The sequence below is a fragment of the Aulostomus chinensis genome, chromosome 9, assembly GCF_037954235.1.
Source record: "Aulostomus chinensis isolate RoL2024-O1b breed Wild chromosome 9, RoL_Achi_v1.0, whole genome shotgun sequence".
Classification (NCBI taxonomy): Eukaryota; Metazoa; Chordata; class Actinopteri; order Syngnathiformes; family Aulostomidae; genus Aulostomus; species Aulostomus chinensis.
This window is the reverse complement of record NC_141328.1, coordinates 26,763,065-26,783,456: the sequence shown is the minus strand read 5'-3', so window position 1 is coordinate 26,783,456 and position 20,392 is coordinate 26,763,065. Positions and strand designations below refer to the sequence as shown.

The following is a 20,392-nucleotide window of genomic DNA, read 5'->3' as shown; positions in this document are numbered from 1 at the left end:
ATCCCAAACAACAACAAAAAAAAGGCAGTACACTGTTCATTAAGATGTAGTTTCTTTAATTAAAACTGCAGCACTGTAAGTGTTCATAGTATTCCACTTGGACATGCATGGAAAAGTAAATATATTCATATGGTACAGATATTTACAGTACGAGGACAATTTTTAAAATCATCAGTCCAACAATGGGAGTGTGAAAAAAAATATTAGTAGACTATGTGCAACTTTCACATTGTTGCATTTTATAATTAATTTCTCTTTTCACAACATTTGCCTTATTAGTACGCTGATGACCAATTTAAAAAAATAAGTTAGAAAAGAACTGATTGACCCAATTGACAACGAAAGTGATAAAACCTTTTTTTTTTAAACAAAACAGGGTGAATGATATCTGTCTGTAGAGGAAACAAACAAAATAAAAGGAAATGTGTTAAAGAGATTAGATCCGTATTTCATCTGTACAATCACAAGTGTTATGACGAAGGTGGTATAGTGCCGAAAGTAGCACGCAACAAAAGAAAACAACAGAAAACGCGCCAATGACATGAATTACATGAACACATGAAAGCTAAATATAGTTTGAATTTTTAATTCATATAAATTGTCTATAAAAAGGGACTGCCAGGCTAATATAGCGCCAGTACAACAACATGGGCTCGCCGTCGGCACGCTGGGACACGAGGTTCAGTCTGAAGTATTAAAGTTGCTGAGCAAATTCCCGTTCATGTATACAGCACAGAAACAAAACATCATTTTTAAATAAGGATCCGATATCTCTGGAGAAAAAAAAAAAGGCCGAAAAAAAAAGGACAAAAGAACCACTTAAATGAACAAAATTCCAAAGCAACAATAAACTTGCAATATTTTAGTGCATAAAGTCATGCCCTTACGTTAATGGACAGATATCTCGTTTGTACAATGTCACATTTTTACAAGTATATGACCATACCAGACGACAGAGGGACGAAAACACATAGGAAAAAGAAGCAAACGTGTTAAGGTGTTATTGTGGGAGTCCATCCGGGTGGGGTTTCTTAGAGAACTGGAGCAATTCAGAAGCACAACAACGTTTTTTTCTGTTTTTCGTTTTGTTTTGTTTTTTTCCTCCCTCACAGATTTTCACATGAGAAAATGTCTTTGCAGCGTCCGTCCACCAGATGACAGACAAGCATTCGATTTTATGTCACAAAATAAAAGGCTTCACCGGGCGATCCTTCCTCTTTCTTTCCTGAACAAACCAATGATCCATTTTGGTTTTTGTTTTGTTTTTTCTTCTTCTTCTTCTTCGAAAGGATAGGATGTTTTTCCTCACACTAATTTGTGTTTCTCTTAAGTGGGAGGCACAGATGTGATATTAAGGCATGACAATCAGACACTGTGAGTGAAACTGTAAGTGCAAGTATCAAGCAGTGAGCTGTGGTGTCACTGTGACCTCTGAACCCCAAAATAACAGTCGGACATTACTGAGCCCCAGAACAAGTACCAGGTGGTCTTTGGACATTCAGAGATTTTATATATATATATATATATATATATATATATATATATATATATATATATATGTATTTTTTAAACCTGTCATTATGGCTTTGTTAAGGTTTGGTAAAGAGCACAAAGGATTCATTGCAATTGCGACGAGCAGCAAGGATGTGCATCCATCCTGAGAAGTGTGACATGAACTGTTACATCAAGTCCAGAGCCCACACAGACAAACTCTAGAACAGTCTCATAGAAACGGTTAATGAACTGCAAGAAGAAGGAGAGACTGAATTCCCTTCAGGTCAGAAAAAAAAAAAAAATTCAAGATACTTTCTTGGGTAAGAATGTGCCAATTATCTAAAAACAAAAACAAAATATATAGCTGCACATACAGTATCAAGGACTAATAGAAAAAGTCACATGCTAACAATCTAGCTATGAACGTTATCAGATCAGGAGTAGGCAAACCGCTATGTTCTGATGTACATCAACGCATACACATGGAGCCATTCACACACAGTTGATGAATTTAAAGGGGTGTAAATGAGGTAAGGTTTTAAAGTCACCTTCACTAAAGTTTCAGGTGGATATTTAAGATGGGAGTCTAGACAATGACTGCATCTTTGGAGCCTAGGATGTAGAGAGACGTATGCTGCGATGGCATGTGGGTGAAGGCTAAAAAGAGAGCAAGGCACTATTCCCTGCTGAAAACCGTGTCAGTCCCTGTGTGTCGTTTACATCGGATTTGATCAAAGACGTTTATGCAATACGAGCGTGTGTGTTTGGAACTGTGCGTGTGTCTGGTAGGTTTATGATGGCAGTACACTCGGAGCGATGCAGTCCTGCAGTCCAGTGAAGAGTCGTTTCTGACTTAGAGTGAGGAGAGATGAGCAGGGAGGCACGGGGGTGGGGGGGTTGGAGTCCAGCCCCTGTAGTCTGTGGAAAAGTGAACAGGAAGCTCTCTCAAAAGTCTCAGTCCATTCCCAGAAGGCTGCTGCTGAGCTCCAGGCCACAGCATGATGGCTTCACAGGAGGGTCGGAGAGAGCGGAGGAGTGCCGAGGGAAGAGGAGAATGAAAATCATCTAGATTGGGGAAGTAAGGGGAGGGTCCGCTGCTCTTGTTTTACCCTTTGGGTGGTGAGTGTGAGCCAAGTCTGGGCCATGGTGGCATTGCTCATCATCTGGCAGCAGATTGGGACTGTGCAGCCATGATGATGTGAGAGGCTCCACTCTCAGCCCTCTGCTGCTGGCCCATCCCCGCCAGCACTGACATGGCCATGGCTTCAGCTGCTGCCCTTGAGCTCAGCCCGTTCTGCCCTGTGGAGGGGCTCGGCGCCAGGGAGCTGTGCTGGATCACTGGGGCAGGGGAACCTGTAGGCTCGGAGCTGTCTTTCATGTTCTCTTCTGCAGCTATCAAGGAAAAAAAAAAGATTCAAAAGGGTGGATAGTATTTTGATTGTTTTTTCTTCACTGTAACTGCTTAGTAGTTGCAGTAGGAACATTTCACTTTTACTCACACACACACACACACACACTCCCTTCCTGACTGAAACGCTACATTACTGCCGTTGATTGGACGATTGGTGATGGAAGGACAGAGGTTACAAAACAACGGATGTCATCGGGGAAGTTGCCACTTTTTAAAACCATGCAGGAAAATCAACAAATAACCACACAGTTGGTTACGTAACACGTAGCTAAAACTGATGACACTGAGGGGACTGGGAGTTCAGGGTTGCAGTGATAAACGAGACGAACAGTTTATGAGGATGAGAGCTTGACAACGGTGAGACTGATCTAACTGCTGATGACATCACTTAATGTGTGTCAGTGGGTATTAGCTAGCAGCAGTAGCATTGTGTGCCGGCACCTCAGGGTGTAGAGACCGTGTGGCCGTCTTTACTCAAACATGAGATGATCGTCTTTGTATCAGTGCTGTCTGCATCGCTGGTGTCTCTCTTTTCTTTAATGCTATCATCATTTTTCAATGCTCTCTGGCTTTTTGCATCGGCCGTGGTGTCAAAAGCGCTTTCGTTGATGTCAGTTGTGGAATCTTATTACTTCATTATTGTTCGTCATTCATGTTAAATTGAATTGTTTTTGCCCTCTTTCACGGTAGATGAAGTGAGGCTTTACAGTGATTGTGTGACAGGCTGATGTTGAATTGATACTTCACCCATATTTTGCCTTTCAAGTACTCACAAATAGATGTCTTGAGCTCACGGAGACGTTTTTTCCCTCCTGCATTACTTCTGTGTGACTCTAGAATGGAGAAAGAGTCAGCCACGTATATTTAGCTTGAAGCTTAAGGAGACCTCTGCCACCAACTACTAACAACAGCCAACAACCACAAGTGTTCAACTTTGTTTTTATCTCAATTCAAAGTGTTTGTGGATTATCGAGTGTAGGCGTGGATAAAGACGACGTGAATTATAGCAGATGATGTGCTGCATTCTGGAGTCACAAAAAATGTAACACAGCGGTGGGGGGAAGAAAAAAAAATCTTCTTGTGCAGTACTTGAAAGGCAAACAAGAATTTTTGGGTGAAGTATTGCTCCAACTGTCTCGGGCTCTGACCAAAAGAACAGAATGCCTGTCAGTGGAACTGGGCTGGATCTGGACAGAGTAATGTGGCGCAATCCAAAGTCTACTGTGGTCTCATGAAATGGATTTGTTAGCCCAGGCTCAGATGAAGAACAAGTCAGTTTAAGCTGACAATGACTTTCCTTCCATTGTTGTCTGGTAGTTAAAATGTGGCTGAATGTAATAGCAGTATCAGGTGCAACAGTGAGGAATCCTACCCGGAGTATTGAGGCCAGGGCTGGTGAACAAAGTCTCACCTAAGTATGCAGTCTTCTTCTGTAAGGTGGTCACAGGACAGTCTTTATGGGCCAACAGCAGCTGCTTCAAATGAGCCACCTCGTTCCTCAGCAGAGAAACTTCGTTCTGACGACACAGAAACACAAGTCCAGTCAGTGCTTCTCACCACCTCATGTCATAGAAATCCCAACGGAGACCTTTTTCAGCTCAGAAGTGCTCTCCAGTGAGTTGTCTGCTTTTAACTACAGTAAATCCCACAGTGCACAATAATGAAGTAAAATAAGTTGTAGTGTATTGTTATGTAACACCCATCATTTGCAGAATTAGCCAACATTCTCTTAGACTTTACTCAAACTTCCACCACTAGTCGGGCACCTGTCAACCGTGTGCAGTCATACACTTCATCCCTGCCCGCCCACGACGAGCCCACTCACCGACAGCGAGACGTTCATGGTGCTGAGCTCCTCAGCCTTCTTCTCCAGGGAGCTGACCCAAAGTTTGCGTTTCTGTCTGCAGCGCGACGCAGCGGCCCGATTCCTCTCCAGGAAGCGCTGCCTTCGTTCATCTGGGTCATCATCCGCTGTCCGCCGCCGCCGCCCACCTGTAGGCTGTGCTGGAGATACCTAGAGGGAGAACAGGGGCGAAGAGTGAAGAGGAAATAGAAAGACAGACAAGAGAGGGGAACGGAAGACAGATGACACAGAAAAAAGGAAAACTGAGTCATAGTTTCATGATTTTAGTCAGCAGCATATCAGTCACCTCCATCCCAGTACAGACGTGGTCTTCTCTAGCAGGTGGTGTTTTCTACAGGAGAATGTCTCTGCTAATATTTTCCTTTTTACAGTGAAACTGTTCTTCTTGTCCAAGTCTGAGCACAACGTACCTGAGGTTGTGCAGGTGATGGAGCATCTGGGTGTTGGACCAGCAGCTGGCTCTGCTCTGCCCTCTGGGGCACCATGGGGCTGCTGCCCAAGGCCATCACACCCATGCTCTGTCCTGACGGGCTCTGCTGGGACAGCGCGGCCTTCAGCCGCTACACCAGAACAATAAAACACCCGTGTCACAGTGCAGCCAGAATGGTGTTGCATAGTTATGTCATAACGCAGACATCATTGCAGCATCTTAGCCAGGCTTGTACACTGTAGGATGAGTGAGTGCTTCTATTTTTGCAGATAATTGACGCGGCTGTTGCCTGCGATGATGAGGTTGATCGGCACTGAGAACTTGATATCTGTTGGTATCTTTTGAAATCTAATTATGCAAGTTTACAGATGTTCTTTCTTAGAAAAAAGGAACTGCTGATATTCACAGAAAAATTCATGTTAGTGCAATAAAGCTATATTTTTCATTCATATCTATTGTTCCCTCATCCTCAATGAGCATATCAGCTACACATACAACTTATTTTAAAATGACCAACATCTGTTGATATTATCGTGCATCTCTGTCTGCCATAAGTCTCCTCACATACTGCACTGACCGCCAACGAGGTCATGTTGGCCGATCATTCGTACTAACAAGCTCCGCCCACTCATTTATATCATCAGCGAGAATAACGGGGCCTACATCTTCGTCACTTATCTTCAATACATCCTGCAGGAAGTTGCTGATCACACCAGAAGTGGTGTGTCATGACAAATGATTCATCGCTAGTGACCCGAGTTTGTGCTGGAGGCCGACTTCTCTGCATGCAGATTTAGCAACACGACATCTCTTTGACTCAGTCTGGGAGCGACTGGACCAGGTACTGCTGTGAATTCAACATCAGGCTGAACCAAACGTTTTAAACAGAAAAATTCAAAATTCTTTGAGGTATCAATTCAACAACAGGCTCCAAGTCTGCAGAGATCTTTGCCAGTGGTGACGTGAAGGTCACACAGTTCCTGTGTACTGTTGACAGCACTGCAATAATGCAGGGTTTTCCACACATATAATATACCTGGGCCTAGTGCCAAAGTATATTTAGCAACCTATTTTAGTATTTTATTTTTTTATACAAGAGCATGATGCCACCCGCAATCGAACGAGCAGACAATCTCCTCTCTGTCTGCACTGTGCACCGACAGCGGCTCTTCATTTTTCCTTCATTTATTTATGTATGTTTACAAATGTTTGCTCTCTCACAACCAAGGAGATGCTCCTATCTGCAGACAAATATATTTTGGTGCACTAAAGATTTATTTTCCATTCATCAGATGATCTTTCTTCACTCCACGTCTCAGCTAACTATTTGTTTTTGCTATCATGGCGACTGTGGCATCACAGTTCACATGCAGTAGGGGAGCAGTTAAGGGAGTGCTGGAGCAATGACACAAAACACATCAGTGATTTGCGATGTGAAAATACAGCCAATTTATTATGAAACTGTGCCGTTCAAGTATATTTAGGATTTCTTTTTATCCGTCCAAGAGAACAGCGTTCCTGATCAGTTTAGAAGGTCGTTAGCAAAGGCACCACGGTGTATGTTTTACAAGCCCTGCCTCAGCACATCGATTTGCTCAGCCCCCGTAACTCTTTATCTCACACTTGTAAATAATCAGTACGCTATTTACTAGTCAAGCTCTCAGCCTGCTGTCAGCTGCTGCCACAGTTAGATTCTGATTTTGCGGGGGACACTCCAACATCACATCCACTTCAATCTAACATTTTTGCTCTGTGTTGAGCTTTGCGAATGCCATGAAATTTTATTTTCCCAGGGCAAACGGGGCTTCGGGATTTATTCTGTTGTTGTCAGCTGGCACAAAACCAGCCAACAGCACATGTAAGAGGCCAGCAGCTTCTGATGGTCATTGACAACGACGGTCTTCTAGTTCTGACAAGTCTATGCTGCAACACTATCAACGATGAATGTTCATACATAACATCAACAATTGCAGTACATATTCAGCAAGTTCAAAATTCAGTTAAAAGAGGAGATCTTTGCGAGAAGCTCTGTTCCTGTTATGCAGTATTATAACTCAGTTAAGATTGTGTTGTAGTGCTGTAAGAGTTAAACAACATCATGTAATTGCACAAGTCATATGATGAGCAAACCCAGCCAGCGTTGAGGACGGCTGCAGGGGAAGATGGGAGACAAAAAGAACAGATAAAGAGATAAAAATAGAGAGCTAATCTAGCGCTGACCATCTTGGCCTCAGAGTGGATGCTGTAGCCGGAGGGGGAGTTCGAACCGCTGCTGCTGCCTCCCAGAGGAGGACCAGGGATCCCGGGAATGTTTGGTACCATGCACATGGGTCGGGCCAGCTGGAGACCACAGAAGATTCACAAATTTGCGTTCATTAATAACTTCAACCAACCTGGGGGATTTAAATAAACTACACTATATTTTGACCGTCCGGCCTTACATTGATGACGGACTGCATCTGTACGGGACCAGGGAGGACAGGCACTGCCTGGCCGGTGGGAAGCATCATCATGGGGTAGTGACTGGTTGGAGAACTAGACAACAGAGGCACAGAATTCAGTCACATTTGTTTAAATGACCGCTTTTTTGTTTTTGTTTTTGTTTTTATAACGCATCACTGTGGACGACTTTCCACTTCAACCCTACCGAGTGCACGTTTACATCCATCCAATCAGAGCTGCTCAGGTAAAATTATAGTCCCTCTCAAGGACAGCAAGACCAAAAAAACAACAACAACAAAAAAAAGATTCTGGGACCAGGAACCACAACGCCTGATCATCAGCAGGACTCAAGTGGAGATGCTGAGCCCAGCAGCTGGACCACATCTGGTTCAGCCTCAGCTCAGGCGTCAAGGTTGGTCCGCCTTTAACTTTTTGCTAGCGTCTGGGCAAATAGCTGGTAAAACCTTTCACTTCAAGCAAACGTCTTCATCATCAAACAGGCTCCACTCCACACATCCGTGTGTGTGAGTGTGTATGTGTGTGTATGGTGGTGGCGTCTCTTATGGGTCATAGTAGTTTTCAGGCCCCAGCAGAAAGACCCGCTGCAGAAATGCTCACCATCACACACACACACACACACACACACACACACACACACACACACACGCACACTTGCTTGTGCTACTGTGCACCAGTGAAAATCCTCTTTTCTTTGCACTCAGTTTTTTTTTCCTTCTCCCTCCACAAATCTACAATCAGCCATGTTGGTGCGCATGCCACCGCTATTCTAGTCCAGCATCTCCAGCACCTATGATAAACTCAGTACATTCACCTGTACAAATGATGTATTAAGATGCACGCTGGGGAAACACATCATACAAGATAATGACATCAAGAAGACGCGTTCAGCATTTTGCATTATAAAAACAGGATCTTCAACATCATCCTGGTTTGGTTCCGAGGAGGACAAAATGTAAGACATCAGCAGAAAGACAGAACTGAACTCACCCCAGAGTTCGATTGGAAGGTGGTGCCTGCGTGATGACAGAGGTGGGTGAGGGCATGGTGGGCTGAAGGCCATCGAAGCCCAAGTGTAGTGGAAGGGAACCGGGACGTACAATCGTCGGCGTGGGGGCTGAACTCCTGGGTGGTGTATCCTATCAGATGTGTTCAAATTTTCAGCTCATTCAAAATTGAGATTCTGCCAAGCAACAGATAATATAAAGACCCACCTCCCACAAATGCAAGTATATGGTTTAAGTCCTAATGACATTTAGCTGTTTCTTTTCTACATCACAAGAGATTCTCTCTCTCTCTCACACACACACACACACACACACACACACACACACACACACACACACACACACACCAACTGATTGGCATCATACCTTTCCTTTAACTAGAGGCTCTCTGTTGCTGTCTGACTCTCCAGAGATGGAGTCGGGGCTGTCTGGTGGGGAGGAGTCCACCTCCACAGGTGCCTCCTCTTTCACCTTCACATCTGACGGCGTCTGCAGGCTCATGTCCAGAGCCACGGTGTTGGGAGCAGGCAGCTGAGAGAGAGAGCGAGAGAGCGAGAGAGAGAGAGAGAGAGAGAGCAAGAGCCAGGATGAACATGATGATGTTTTCACAGAATACAGTACATAGAAGGGTATGAGTACTAACCACAGCCTCAGTTTGTGTTAGGGATGTTATACTAGTTCAAAAAACAAAAAAACACGTCTGTCAAAACAAAACGTAAATTGCGTCTTTTTTTTTCTTCTCTCATTTCCTTTCAAGGGACACCCTGAAAACATAACTTTCTCCGGCTGCAACTTTCACCAGCAAGGACGCATAAAAAGACAAATGTTCTGAAGAACATCCCAATAATACCATCTCAAATTCAGAAAATGGACTGTATTTGTATTAATCTATAAAGGGCTGGTGTGATTTGTTGGCTGAACAGAGAAAAGCTGCTCTCTCTGCAACGAGTTTGTGGCTGTTTATTGGGGTAATTGAACTAATAACCGTCATTCGTGTTTTGATTCGAGTTTAAAAAAAAACATTGCCTTCATTCACTGGACTACTCCAGAAAAGATCTGGAACAAATGTGGGTACACCCCTTCCTTGTAGCGCTATTTTGGTACACAACTGTTAAACTCCAAACAAAAACCCCATGGTAGTTTGTTGCGATGATCAACAATGTACATGAAGCAGGAGTTTCTGATTGCAACCGCCTGCAATCACAGATTACTGGATACGTGAACACACACACACACACACACACACACACACACAAACGGCTATGGACACACAGCTTGATACACAAGGTATTTACGTATACAGATTCAGACACTATGGACACACAGACACCTGTAAATATATGCACATTGGTATTGATTTAGACAACATTCACAAGCGCACACATACCTAACTGACATGCATGTAAATGATTATGACATGTATTTTGCATACACAAAACTAGAGGCACTGCGTGCTCCACTTTATTTTTTTGTAATGTTGGTATTTTCCGATTTTTGAGAGGCAAAACCTATTCAGGGACAGGGGTTGCAAATTAGCCCGGGCGTAACGCGATATATCAGTTTAATGTGATCATAAGCTGTTACAGTTGTTGTTTGTCTTGATGATTAAACTGATGAGCGAGTCAGCAAAATCTTTAAGAGAAAAGGAAGTAAACAAAAAAGAACTTCAGTTGCCAGGGATCTACAGAAAATAACCCTGGTTTCATTTCACACGCACGCACGCACGAAACACCGCTTGCACACTTACAGTGTTCTTTGCTCTCTTGTCGTCATCGTCTTGCTCAAAGGAGTTGGCCAGCTCGTTGAACAGACCAACCTCCTCGCAGTTCTTTAGGAAGCGGGTGGGAGTAGGTGTCTGATCTGGCAAAAGGGGGAAAGAGATGATGACTATTCAAAGTGCTGCTTTCACACTTGGTTCACACAGCACTGAAAATGCACACCTCTGTCATAAATGTGTCAATGAAGCTGCTTTTCATGAGGTTTCTATAAATAGTGCAGGAAGGCACATGCGCCGCGGAACTGGGAGATGTTATTCAACCACAAGGTGCTATGAAGCTGAATGCTGGTACCTGCAATAATGACTGAGTCGGTCCGGGGTGGTCCAAATTTCAGCGTCATCTCATGCTTGTGTTTGTGTACAGCCAAGTGGTCCTCGTTAGTAAATCTCTGCAACGAGAAATGAAGAAAGACGTCCTAAGAGTTTGCCTTTGACCTGAAGAGACAGTACAGAGCACTTCAACCCCATGTTGTAAAAGACAGAAGATAAATGGTTTGGAGCTGCAGCCCAACATGTGCAGCATGAACAAACTCGCTGTGACAAAGACTTCATCCGTGCTGTAAATTTCCTCACATCTTACAGTGACAATACACTCGAAAAAGTGTATTTTCCCTTTCAAGTACACAATCACAGACGTGTTGAGCTCACAAAGACGGTTCTTCACTGCTTTCTTGTGACTTCAGAAGGCAGAGAGAGCCTTCCTAGCTTGACGTTAACAGCGGCACATACCAACCAGCAAAAAAAAGTTTCAGCTAACACAATCTCAAGCGCATCATCCGGTAAAATCCACACCTTCATTATCCTGCTCCACGTTAACTTTGATTTAATCTGAAAACAAATAAACTTGACAGTCTGGGCTTCCTTGCTGAGGCTGCTGACCTCGCGACCCGGTCAACCGGATAAAGTGGACGACAACGACGACAACAAACTAGAACACTTCTAGTTTGGTGTTACTGGAAAGATATTTGTGGACAGTTTTGATGTTGATGGCAGTCAGTCGCCCTTAGCTTCAAGCTAAATATATGTGCCTGGCTCTTTCTGCATTCTCAAGTTACAGAGAAGTCTTTATGATTCATAAACACCTTTATATTTTTCAAAATACAATGTTTGGGAAAAATATGGCTTTTAAAGCACTGCATGGTCACATTATTTCTGCAGAGCAGGGGCTCAAATATCTGAACATAAGCTAGGAAAGGAAATATGACTATAGAGAGGAAGCAGAGAGAGCAGCCATCCTCCAAGACACGCCGCTTCTTCTTCTTTGGAGAAGTGGCGAGGTGAATCAGTCAGAGACGTGGGAGGAATAATCTTGGCTCTGGCACCAGCCTATTCACCATTCGCCGGGGACTATTTTAGGGCGCCGTGTTTCAGTTGCGAGTTCAGTCGTGACAGAACGAAGTGGAAACACAGTCAAGTGTCAGGGGGCTTATTTTTAGCCCCACCAGGCAGCATCACCGATACAACTCCATGTCTCATTTGTCTCTTCCCTCTGAACAAAGTGCCGTGGTCTTTGCAGAGGAAACTATCTCCCAGTAATCTCCCTGCTGGAGATACTGGCAGCTAGGATTACCCCTCCCCTCACAGCACATACCGGGCATCATATAATGGGGGGCTGTTGTTTTTGTTGTTGTTGTAAACTTGGTAAAGGGAAAACCCAGAGCAAAGCCAGGAGTCAATCATCCTCGTTCTATTATGGGCATGATTCAGACTTTCCTGGTAGACAACTGTTGCTTGTAAAGGGCAGCAGTTAAACTACATTTGGACATCAGGCATCCTGACATAAAGGCTGTTTCATGGTCAGTTAATGCGCCCAATTATATTTTCAATTAAAATTTTGGCTTCGAGTGATTGTCGAAACAAGATAATTGGGATAAAACAATTACTGTGTTTACACTCGGTTTCCTAACGATGCTCTCGTGACAGAAAGAGTCAACAGGACAGATAAAACCGATTCAGCTGTTGAAGCACACACACTGGTTTCAAGGGATCTGACAAGGAACCACAAAACGCAGGCAGCAAGTTTCTGATTTCACACACTGACCAAACTAGGAGTGTTGTCTTTGCAGCAAATTTAACGGTTGATAAATGGTGACGGTTTGTGATAGTGACACATGCTGGTACAGTCCGAGAGCCTGAGCACTGAACAACCGATAAACTTGTGTTACAAAGTTCGTACAGACGTTCACCATAAGATTTTTGTTTCATGGTGTCATTGGTGCACTTTTTGATCATTACGTTCGTTATTTGCATCCAAATTTTCCATTCTAGAATTCAATACAGCTGCATTTCTACTTTGGCTACTTGTGTTTAGACATGTCAAGCTGCACTGAGGACATTTTTACATTTCCAATTGATGAAATTACTATTATCAACATAAAATGTGTCTCCAGAACATGACTAACCTTCAGATTTAGCAGATCTAGTTAACTTTGTTTGACTTTCACCTCTTCCGTCAATATCCAGCAGCATTCAGGCTGCAGCTGTTTTCAGTACAGAAAAAAAAAAAAAAAGCTCTAAAGCTCTTAGAGAATGTAACCCACCGAAACTAATATGCTCAAACACAAGACGTGGCAAGAAGAAACAAACAAAGTCAATTTGAGAAGCCTCGCTGTGCAAGGAACTGCAGATGATGTAGATGAAAGGAACAGCAGGAACTGTAGATGAAGACGAACCAGAGTCGACAAAACTGGCACGTTTCAATAAAATAATACACCTCAACACTTGGTTTGATGCTCAGCGTTTGAGGAGTGTTCTGTAATTAACGGAGGGACAAATCTCTCAACAGGCTGCTCATTTCCAGAGGGTTTTCTCTGTCTCCTCTTCTATCACCATCAGTTCAGGCATGCACTGTTTTGTTCGGTGCTCCAAAAATTCAATTCAAGGGACTTTTACAGGTCCCTCAAATGTTCATAGGAAAATGGTTACCAAAGACCTTTCTACAAAATCGATGCCTAATGCTTCACGATCAAAGGGTTTCCCCTGAATACATCCTAAGGAAATGTCTCTGGTGCTTTTATGTAACTCTTTCTTTTCTAAAGCATCTGTAAAAGACAGTTTGAGGGCAACCTTGGCCCTAGTGGTTTTGATCAACATGGGAGAGGTATTAGCCGCGGGAGCGAGTAGAGACAGAGCTAAAGAATACAACTCTCCAAGCTAACTCCTACAACACTTCACGTCTGCTGGCGGCGTAAAAGTGTTGTGCTGTGTTCGTTCACCATGACAACTTTGTCTTTAAAGATTGTTCTACTGCTACCATGTGAAAGAAAGCAAGAAAGAAAGAAAGAAAGAAAGAAAGCATGCATTCTGTTTTAGCATTTAAGAACTTTGGGACTCATAGAAAAAGTTCAGGAAAACTTTTGTTGTAGTGTTGTTTTGTTTTTGTTGTTTTTTTGCAGAGCCTTAATAACTCACAAAAAGCACGCTCAAACAGCCCCACCACGTCACCACACTCTGATCCCAGACCAGTTTGACAAGCACACAGAGCTGGTCAGTGGTCGGAGACCCGTCAATGTCATCAGCCTGGAAAAGTTCCACGTGTTTTTGTTGCTTTACTGGTGAGCTAAATTAATAATGAGGTCTGTTACGTCACAGGCCATGTCAGAGGATTTGTAAGATGTTGTTTTCTATAGAGAAAGAACTCCCTGCGTGTCCATAATGTTCTGAGAAGTAAACAAAAAGAATCATCATTTATTTAACTGACACATGCATGTTTAACTAATGTGCATGCTTGTTATTTGTACCGCATGGACAACAGAACACTTCAGATCTTCAGAGCATTTATGAATCACACATGTTTCTTAACTAAATAAAGACTTTCTCCCTCCGGACCCCAGGAGAGACCTTCCACATCACACCCAGCTGAACGCAGCAGCATCAGACGCGATGTGGAAAAACGAGGAGCTCTACTCTTTTCATTTGTCGCGATGTGAGGCTCAAGTCCCGGCAATATACCGTGTTACTGGCATGTGAGCACGCCGTTAGTACTCAGCTGAGTCACTGCCATGGCTCAAACCTGTGTCTGCAGGCGCACCGAGTCAACAGTGACAGGTTGAAACAATAACTGCGCTCTGATTACTCACTGGAGCTTCCAGTGAGTCACTGCTACAAGAGACAGCATTGTCTCACAAGACAGCATGTTAGCAGGAGCGCGATCGAAGTTAAATCACAGCCAGTTAGCTTACGCTGCTAATGAGAAGAGGTGTGCTGACAGAATTTTCAAAGCTGCATGAGCGCTCAGCAGGAACACAGGGACATTCATGCCGATTATAATCACATGTTGATTTTGTGTTTCTTCAAAATTTGTCCGTCACATGCACATTACAAAATAATCGTAAGTGCCTTGAGGAGTCTTTCGATGGAGTTTGTTTTACAAGAGAAGAAACAGTCAGCAGCTGGAGAGGATGAACACAGAGACAAAACTAACACGCACACACACACACACACACACACACACACACACCTGAAGTCCAGAACACGGAAGAGGCAGACTTACCTGTCCACATCCAGGAGCATTGCACACAAAAGGTCGGTCGTCTCCCATTTTTGCAAAGAGCTTGCAATGTAACTGTGGGAAAGGAGAAGAGGAGAACATTGCTGCGGCTTTTCTCGATTTGTCAACTGACGAACCCTGAAAATAACAAAACAGGGATGGTGTGTCTTGTAGTCTTTAGTCTGAGCAGGAAGCCGAATGCTATTTAAAAATAACCCTGGCAAGGAGGAAAACACGCACAGAGGCAGCAAGACCAAGTTTCCCTGGTGATACTTCCTTCACACAGGGGGGCTTCTGGTTGGCCAATGAGGAGCCACTTCCAGAGAGGACGACGGCTACCATTTACACAAAGACACTTCACTCTCCCTCTTCTTCTGGCTCATTTTTCTTCACTTCCAATCCCTCCTTCTCTGATTACCACTCCCTCTCCTCGGCTCTCCAGCACCTCCCAACCTTTTCTCTTCTTTCAGTCTCTCTCTGATTCAGCTGTTTCTCACTGTGCACAAACTCTGTTTTGGTTGTCTCGATTCTTGACATCTCTAACACAGCTCACACAACTTAAAATGGGTGATTTACGCCTCATTTGTACCTCTGGTCCTGACCGATTCCTACTTATGTGCTTTATAACAGCACAGACACCCTTGACTGATGGAGAGATCCACTCCCGCTCAGACCAGGGCAGTACTGGAAGTTTTACTGCATAATCGTCTTGATACTTTTAGTTTGATACATCCTTTTTAAGCTCATTCAATTAAAATAATAAACTGTATTTTATGACTTTATGAAATGCTATTTCAGTGTCTCTTTGCAGGCTGGTTATTGTGCTGAATTAGAATGAAAATGTAACTGTTGGGGCCGATTCTGCAGGAGCCACTGTAGAAGTGGACAACATACCACAGCAAAGGAACCTAGAAATGGTTACCGTTTATGTACTGTACTAATATCACTACTAAATAGTCCTTTTTCCGTGTCGATGAATTTCTGATATGGCAGCTCAGCCTATCACCATCAGTAAATATCAGTTACAAGCCAAGACCAGTTGCAGAGTATCACCACATCCGCTAAAACTCTAAAATGGTGCATCCCGACTTTATTCACGAGTTATAACCTGCAATTTATTCTGATTAAGTTTAGGTTCATATGTCAGGAGTGTAGCAGGCATTTTTCTGCTACAGCGCTGAATCAAAATGTGTTGTAAACAGAGCTTAGCAACGCCAAGCCTCTGAATGTATTGGGCACACGTCTTCTGCAGACCAAACACCATATCCCTCTCTTGGAGCATACACGCTATTGTCAAGAGTTAAATATGCACATGCTTCTGTTTGGTTTCTCCTCCCGTTAGCCCTGAAGCTACACAAACTGAAGCTGTCTAAGTTTGGCTTACAGTCTCTATCAGCTGTCACCATAGTGGCGAAGAATTCCTCGCGACTGTCCTCGCTCTCTGACCACATCCCCACAACTCCACCGAACCACTCCACCCTGCACTGCTCCGCACAGCTAAACACTCCATGAGAAGATAAACCGGCGACGTTTGGAAAAATAACTTGAGAGGCGCAATGGCAATATACGAGGGACATAAATGTTTTAGCATTCTCAGCTGGCCCAAAGTGACGTCTGGCAGCTATTACGCAACTCTGTCCCACTGACAGCACGGCGACTATCAACATGCATCAAGGACCTTGCTATTTATGCAAGTCGAGACTTTTCAATAAACAAAGGTCACTAATACTGCAACCCACAAGACGTTCCGGCTGAAGCACACACATGGAACATGAGTCCAACCTTCATGTTTAATGGGCTTCTGCCTGAATTATTTTCTCCCTTACATTTTACTTTGTCTGTGTGAACGTGAATATTTCTGTCTGGTCCATGTTGTTTTGTCTCTTAATGTTGATTTTATCGTGCACATTTTAAAAAGCTGCTGATGTATTAATCCGCATAATACATGAGACTTTCCCACAAAATGGAAAGTTACATTACTTAGAAATGTTTAGTATTGTACTAATACAGAGTTTCTGACCACATTAACCTCCGCTGTACCTACTAGACGGGTTGAATATGTAGTCTAGTATTATTGAGTGGGACAGATTGTTCATTATGTTGGCGAGGCATAAATGTCTGAAAGTTTTCCCAGTGTTGAAGTCAGTATATTTTCCTCCTTCCTGCCTCCATCTCTCCCTCTGCCGAGGACAGCTGCCCCTGAGCCAACACATGATTACTGAAGCCTTGCGCTGGAATGTAACGCTCTCCCATGACGCCGGGCCTGTAACAGGCCTAACTGTTGTATCCATCAGCTCTGTGCCTTTTTGAGGAAAGGGTCCTGCGTCCCGTTTGCAAGCAAAAGCCGTGTCTGCGCAGGTCAAAAGACAGACAAAGCAGAATTCTTGCAGACCTCCCATGCACCGGAGAAAGGCAACAGGTCAGTGCCAGGGCCCTCTCAAAGTGCTTCCGATCGGCTGAGTCTATTTGGGCAGAGATGTGTCTGCAAACGAGAGACTCCATCCAGCTCGTTATAGCGAGGGTGTGGACTGTGTGGGGTAGCTGACACATCTGGCGTAGGGAGCGGGAACAGATTTCAGCGTTTACATCTTAATCAAGTCATGCTAGACATTAACTTGGCTGGCTGGCACCCATGTGAAACGTGGGACTTGATTTTGTGGGGAAGTGCAGCATAAATTCAAAATGACAGGGATGGAAAATACCATTTGTTTTCATAGCTGCACCAACCAATATCTTAACCATGTGTTAAGGTATTTTCTCCAGTGATTATTGCTTGATTCTGTGGTAAGACAATAAATCTATACGGACACCTTCAAAAACTTTCCCATCAGATTCCGATGCAAACAGAATGAAATGACGCTCTTCATTATTTACAACGTTAACTGTCCAGTGTGTCTCGCTGACGACAAACTGAGAATACTTAACGACTTGACAGTGTGTAAGGTTTTACTGCATCCAGTAAAATGCTCTGCTCCATACAGACCTTAAATCTGTGTGAGACAATAAATCAGTCTGGGACTTACATTAGTCCTCATGCACATCACTCATATTCCTTACAGCATTGGATATCAGGTCTGCCTATTTTTGCTTCATCCAAGGTGACATGGAGGCATTCAAAGTGCCCTAATTCCTGTCCCTCTCATTGAGCTGCTGCCAGGGTCCCACCGTTAACTTGGATTTCTCCGACTCAGCAGGTGTAGGGGAACAAGTCCCAGCTATAACCAGCCACAGCCATCCAGTGTTTGATGCGGCTTGCTAGGAAACTGACTAAACAAACCGTATTAATAGCGCACGCTGCAGCCATGATGCTGGAATTTGAGGCTTGAATTGCCAGAGGGTAGGGGAGACCCCACAAAAAGAGAAAACACAAGAGGGGGAAGCAGCGAGGAGAGAAAGGAGCTATTGGTTAAATAATAGGATTTGTTCAATCACAGGCGGTTTATGAACCTCAAGAGAGGGGGGGGTCTGGACAGTAACTGGGTGCCTGCAACAGCCGATATATATTTATGTAAGCAAAGTGAACCTGAGATTTGGTAAATGGAACAAATGAAATCCTATACGCATGTCTGCGTAACTGGAAAGGTCTAAAAGCCAAAGTCATGTTGAGCTACCACACAATGTAGGACAATACAGGACGAACCCAGAGGCAGTTTTCTAAAATTAAATAAGAAATACTGAGATAATTTGATTCATGGTCTGTGACTTATATAAGCACTTGCCGTAAGGTCTGGAAGAGGGAAATACCACATCTCTCAATTTCTCGCTCTCATTAAAGAGCCAGCATAGCCTCTTTATTCACCATATCTGCAAATGTGATCATTTTTTAAGTTGCATCATCCAATATTTATAGTGCAAAAAACTTAAAATGTGCCGAGAGATTTTTCAGATTTTAAGATTGTGGAAAAGAAGGAAGGAGGGGAAAAAAAAAAAAAAAAAGGGCTGGAGTATTCCCTGTTGTGACCCTTCTCAAATGTAATGGAAGTTACTGCAACTGTGCCAAAAACATGACCTACATTCCTAATGAAGGTGTTGACATGCATGGGGATGCGGATCCCGGGGCGGTCGACAGCTCAAATAGCAAAACTATAGATATCATTATTACTTGAGTTCTTCAGAGGTTGCTCTTGCAGATAGGTATTACAGCAACAGTGGCGAAAAAAAATATGACAAGCAGCTACTTTTGTGGCGTTTTAAGTATGCAGAAGCTGTCACGGTTAAAGACAAATCCTAAATTTAAGCGCTTCTGCAAAGCCAACTGGCTTGAAAAGTTTTTGTCTTTTAGGCTCCGTTAAAAGACTGCTTACATACGGGCATGGTTAGCCCCGCCTTTTCCCGTAACAAGACCGCCTATTCTTTCCTGCAATTGGCTACAGGCACGTCAATCAACAACATGCAAGGCGTTCACAGCCTCAGACGTTGTCAATCATATCAACCAGAAGAACCTCATTGGCTACGACCACAGAAATCAACTTTTGTGTGTGTGTGTGTGTGTGTGTGTGTCCACGAAAAACTAATGGCTAACTGGTGTAGCTAGCGTTAACAACAGGCCGAACGCACGTTGAGAAAAAATGCTTAACAACAACCCCGCAGCCAGTTTCAGCGGTGACGACATGAAAACGAACACGTTAAAGTAATGTGTGCCGGAGTTGAGCCGGCGTGTAGGGGAGGACTTGCACAGGGCAAAAGTCACAAAAAGGTAGAAAAAGGCTAGCAGTTAGTTTGGCTAGCAGACTGACACTTGAGTTCACGGCGAGTCCGAATGGAGCGTAGTAGCCGATACAACAGTTTGACAATCAAGCTAACCTGCAGTTTCAGCAGCGACAAACAATGAAAACGGCCTCACCGAGCGCTAATGTGTCACGGTTGGGCGCCCGGGTACAAATCGATGGTGAATTTAAATGGTAATAAAGTGTTTACAAACTCACCCTTGCGCCCCTCTCTGACTCCCTCTCCTCTCTCCTGGAATTTGACACTCCCCTCGACGTCGAGTTATCGCGGGATTCAAGACAAATACCGTCGCCAGGACCTGATTCGAATGGAGCCGGAATTTCAGAGCAGGTTTTTTTTTCCGGATCTATAACAACTCAATAATAACTGTTAAGAGCATTAATTACCTACAGTAAATAGGCCGAATTTGTAGCATGTGTCGATAAAGGGGATGTAGTTCATAATAACGTCAATGGAGCGCCAAAAAGAAAGAAAAAAACCTCCAATAAGGAGCAAAGCTTTTTGTCACTTACACAAAATAACTTTGGAAATTCAGGTGAAATATTCATCTTGAAACTGGAAAAACTCACACCGTAACCGTACTAAAAATAATAAATGAATAAAAGCATGAAACTTTATCAAGGCAGAAGTTTGTTTGTTTTTCATCTTTCTGTCTACTTTCTATTCATTTAAATCTCATGGCAGGAAAACCCACTTACCTCCTCTGTCGTTATTTTTTGGGCCTGAGCCTGA

General features: G+C 43.6%; 1 protein-coding gene across 2 annotated transcripts; it reads right to left on the bottom strand.

Annotated features, from left to right (window-relative positions):
* Positions 1–2,355: 2,355 nt before the first annotated feature.
* Positions 2,356–19,997, bottom strand: atf7a (activating transcription factor 7a). Of its 2 annotated transcripts, XM_086214694.1 has the most exons (13): positions 19,858–19,997; positions 14,936–15,007; positions 10,736–10,832; positions 10,414–10,526; positions 9,033–9,197; positions 8,650–8,798; positions 7,641–7,734; positions 7,420–7,539; positions 5,180–5,329; positions 4,731–4,919; positions 4,317–4,422; positions 3,679–3,738; positions 2,356–2,886 (listed from the first exon to the last, which is right to left on the bottom strand). In XM_086214694.1, exons 2-13 carry the CDS (start codon positions 14,981–14,983, stop codon positions 2,654–2,656), a joined length of 1,524 nt encoding a protein of 507 aa, XP_086070820.1. In that variant the 5' UTR covers positions 14,984–15,007; positions 19,858–19,997; the 3' UTR covers positions 2,356–2,653. The 2 variants fall into 2 exon arrangements, with proteins under 2 accessions (XP_086070820.1, XP_086070819.1); XM_086214693.1 differs by lacking the exons at positions 3,679–3,738; positions 19,858–19,997 and having other exon boundaries at positions 14,936–15,034.
* Positions 19,998–20,392: the final 395 nt, after the last annotated feature.

What these genes read in the sequence shown, in the direction of transcription:
- atf7a (XM_086214694.1), bottom strand. Translation starts at nt 14,983, where the DNA reads ATGGGAGACGACCGACCTTTTGTGTGCAATGCTCCTGGATGTGGACAG. An exon ending in AGCCTCTAGTTAAAGGAAAG is followed by an intron (nt 8,799 to 9,032) that starts GTATGATGCCAA and finishes CACATCTGATAG; the next exon opens with GATACACCACCCAGGAGTTC. An exon ending in AGATGCAGTCCGTCATCAAT is followed by an intron (nt 7,540 to 7,640) that starts GTAAGGCCGGAC and finishes TGTGGTCTCCAG; the next exon opens with CTGGCCCGACCCATGTGCAT.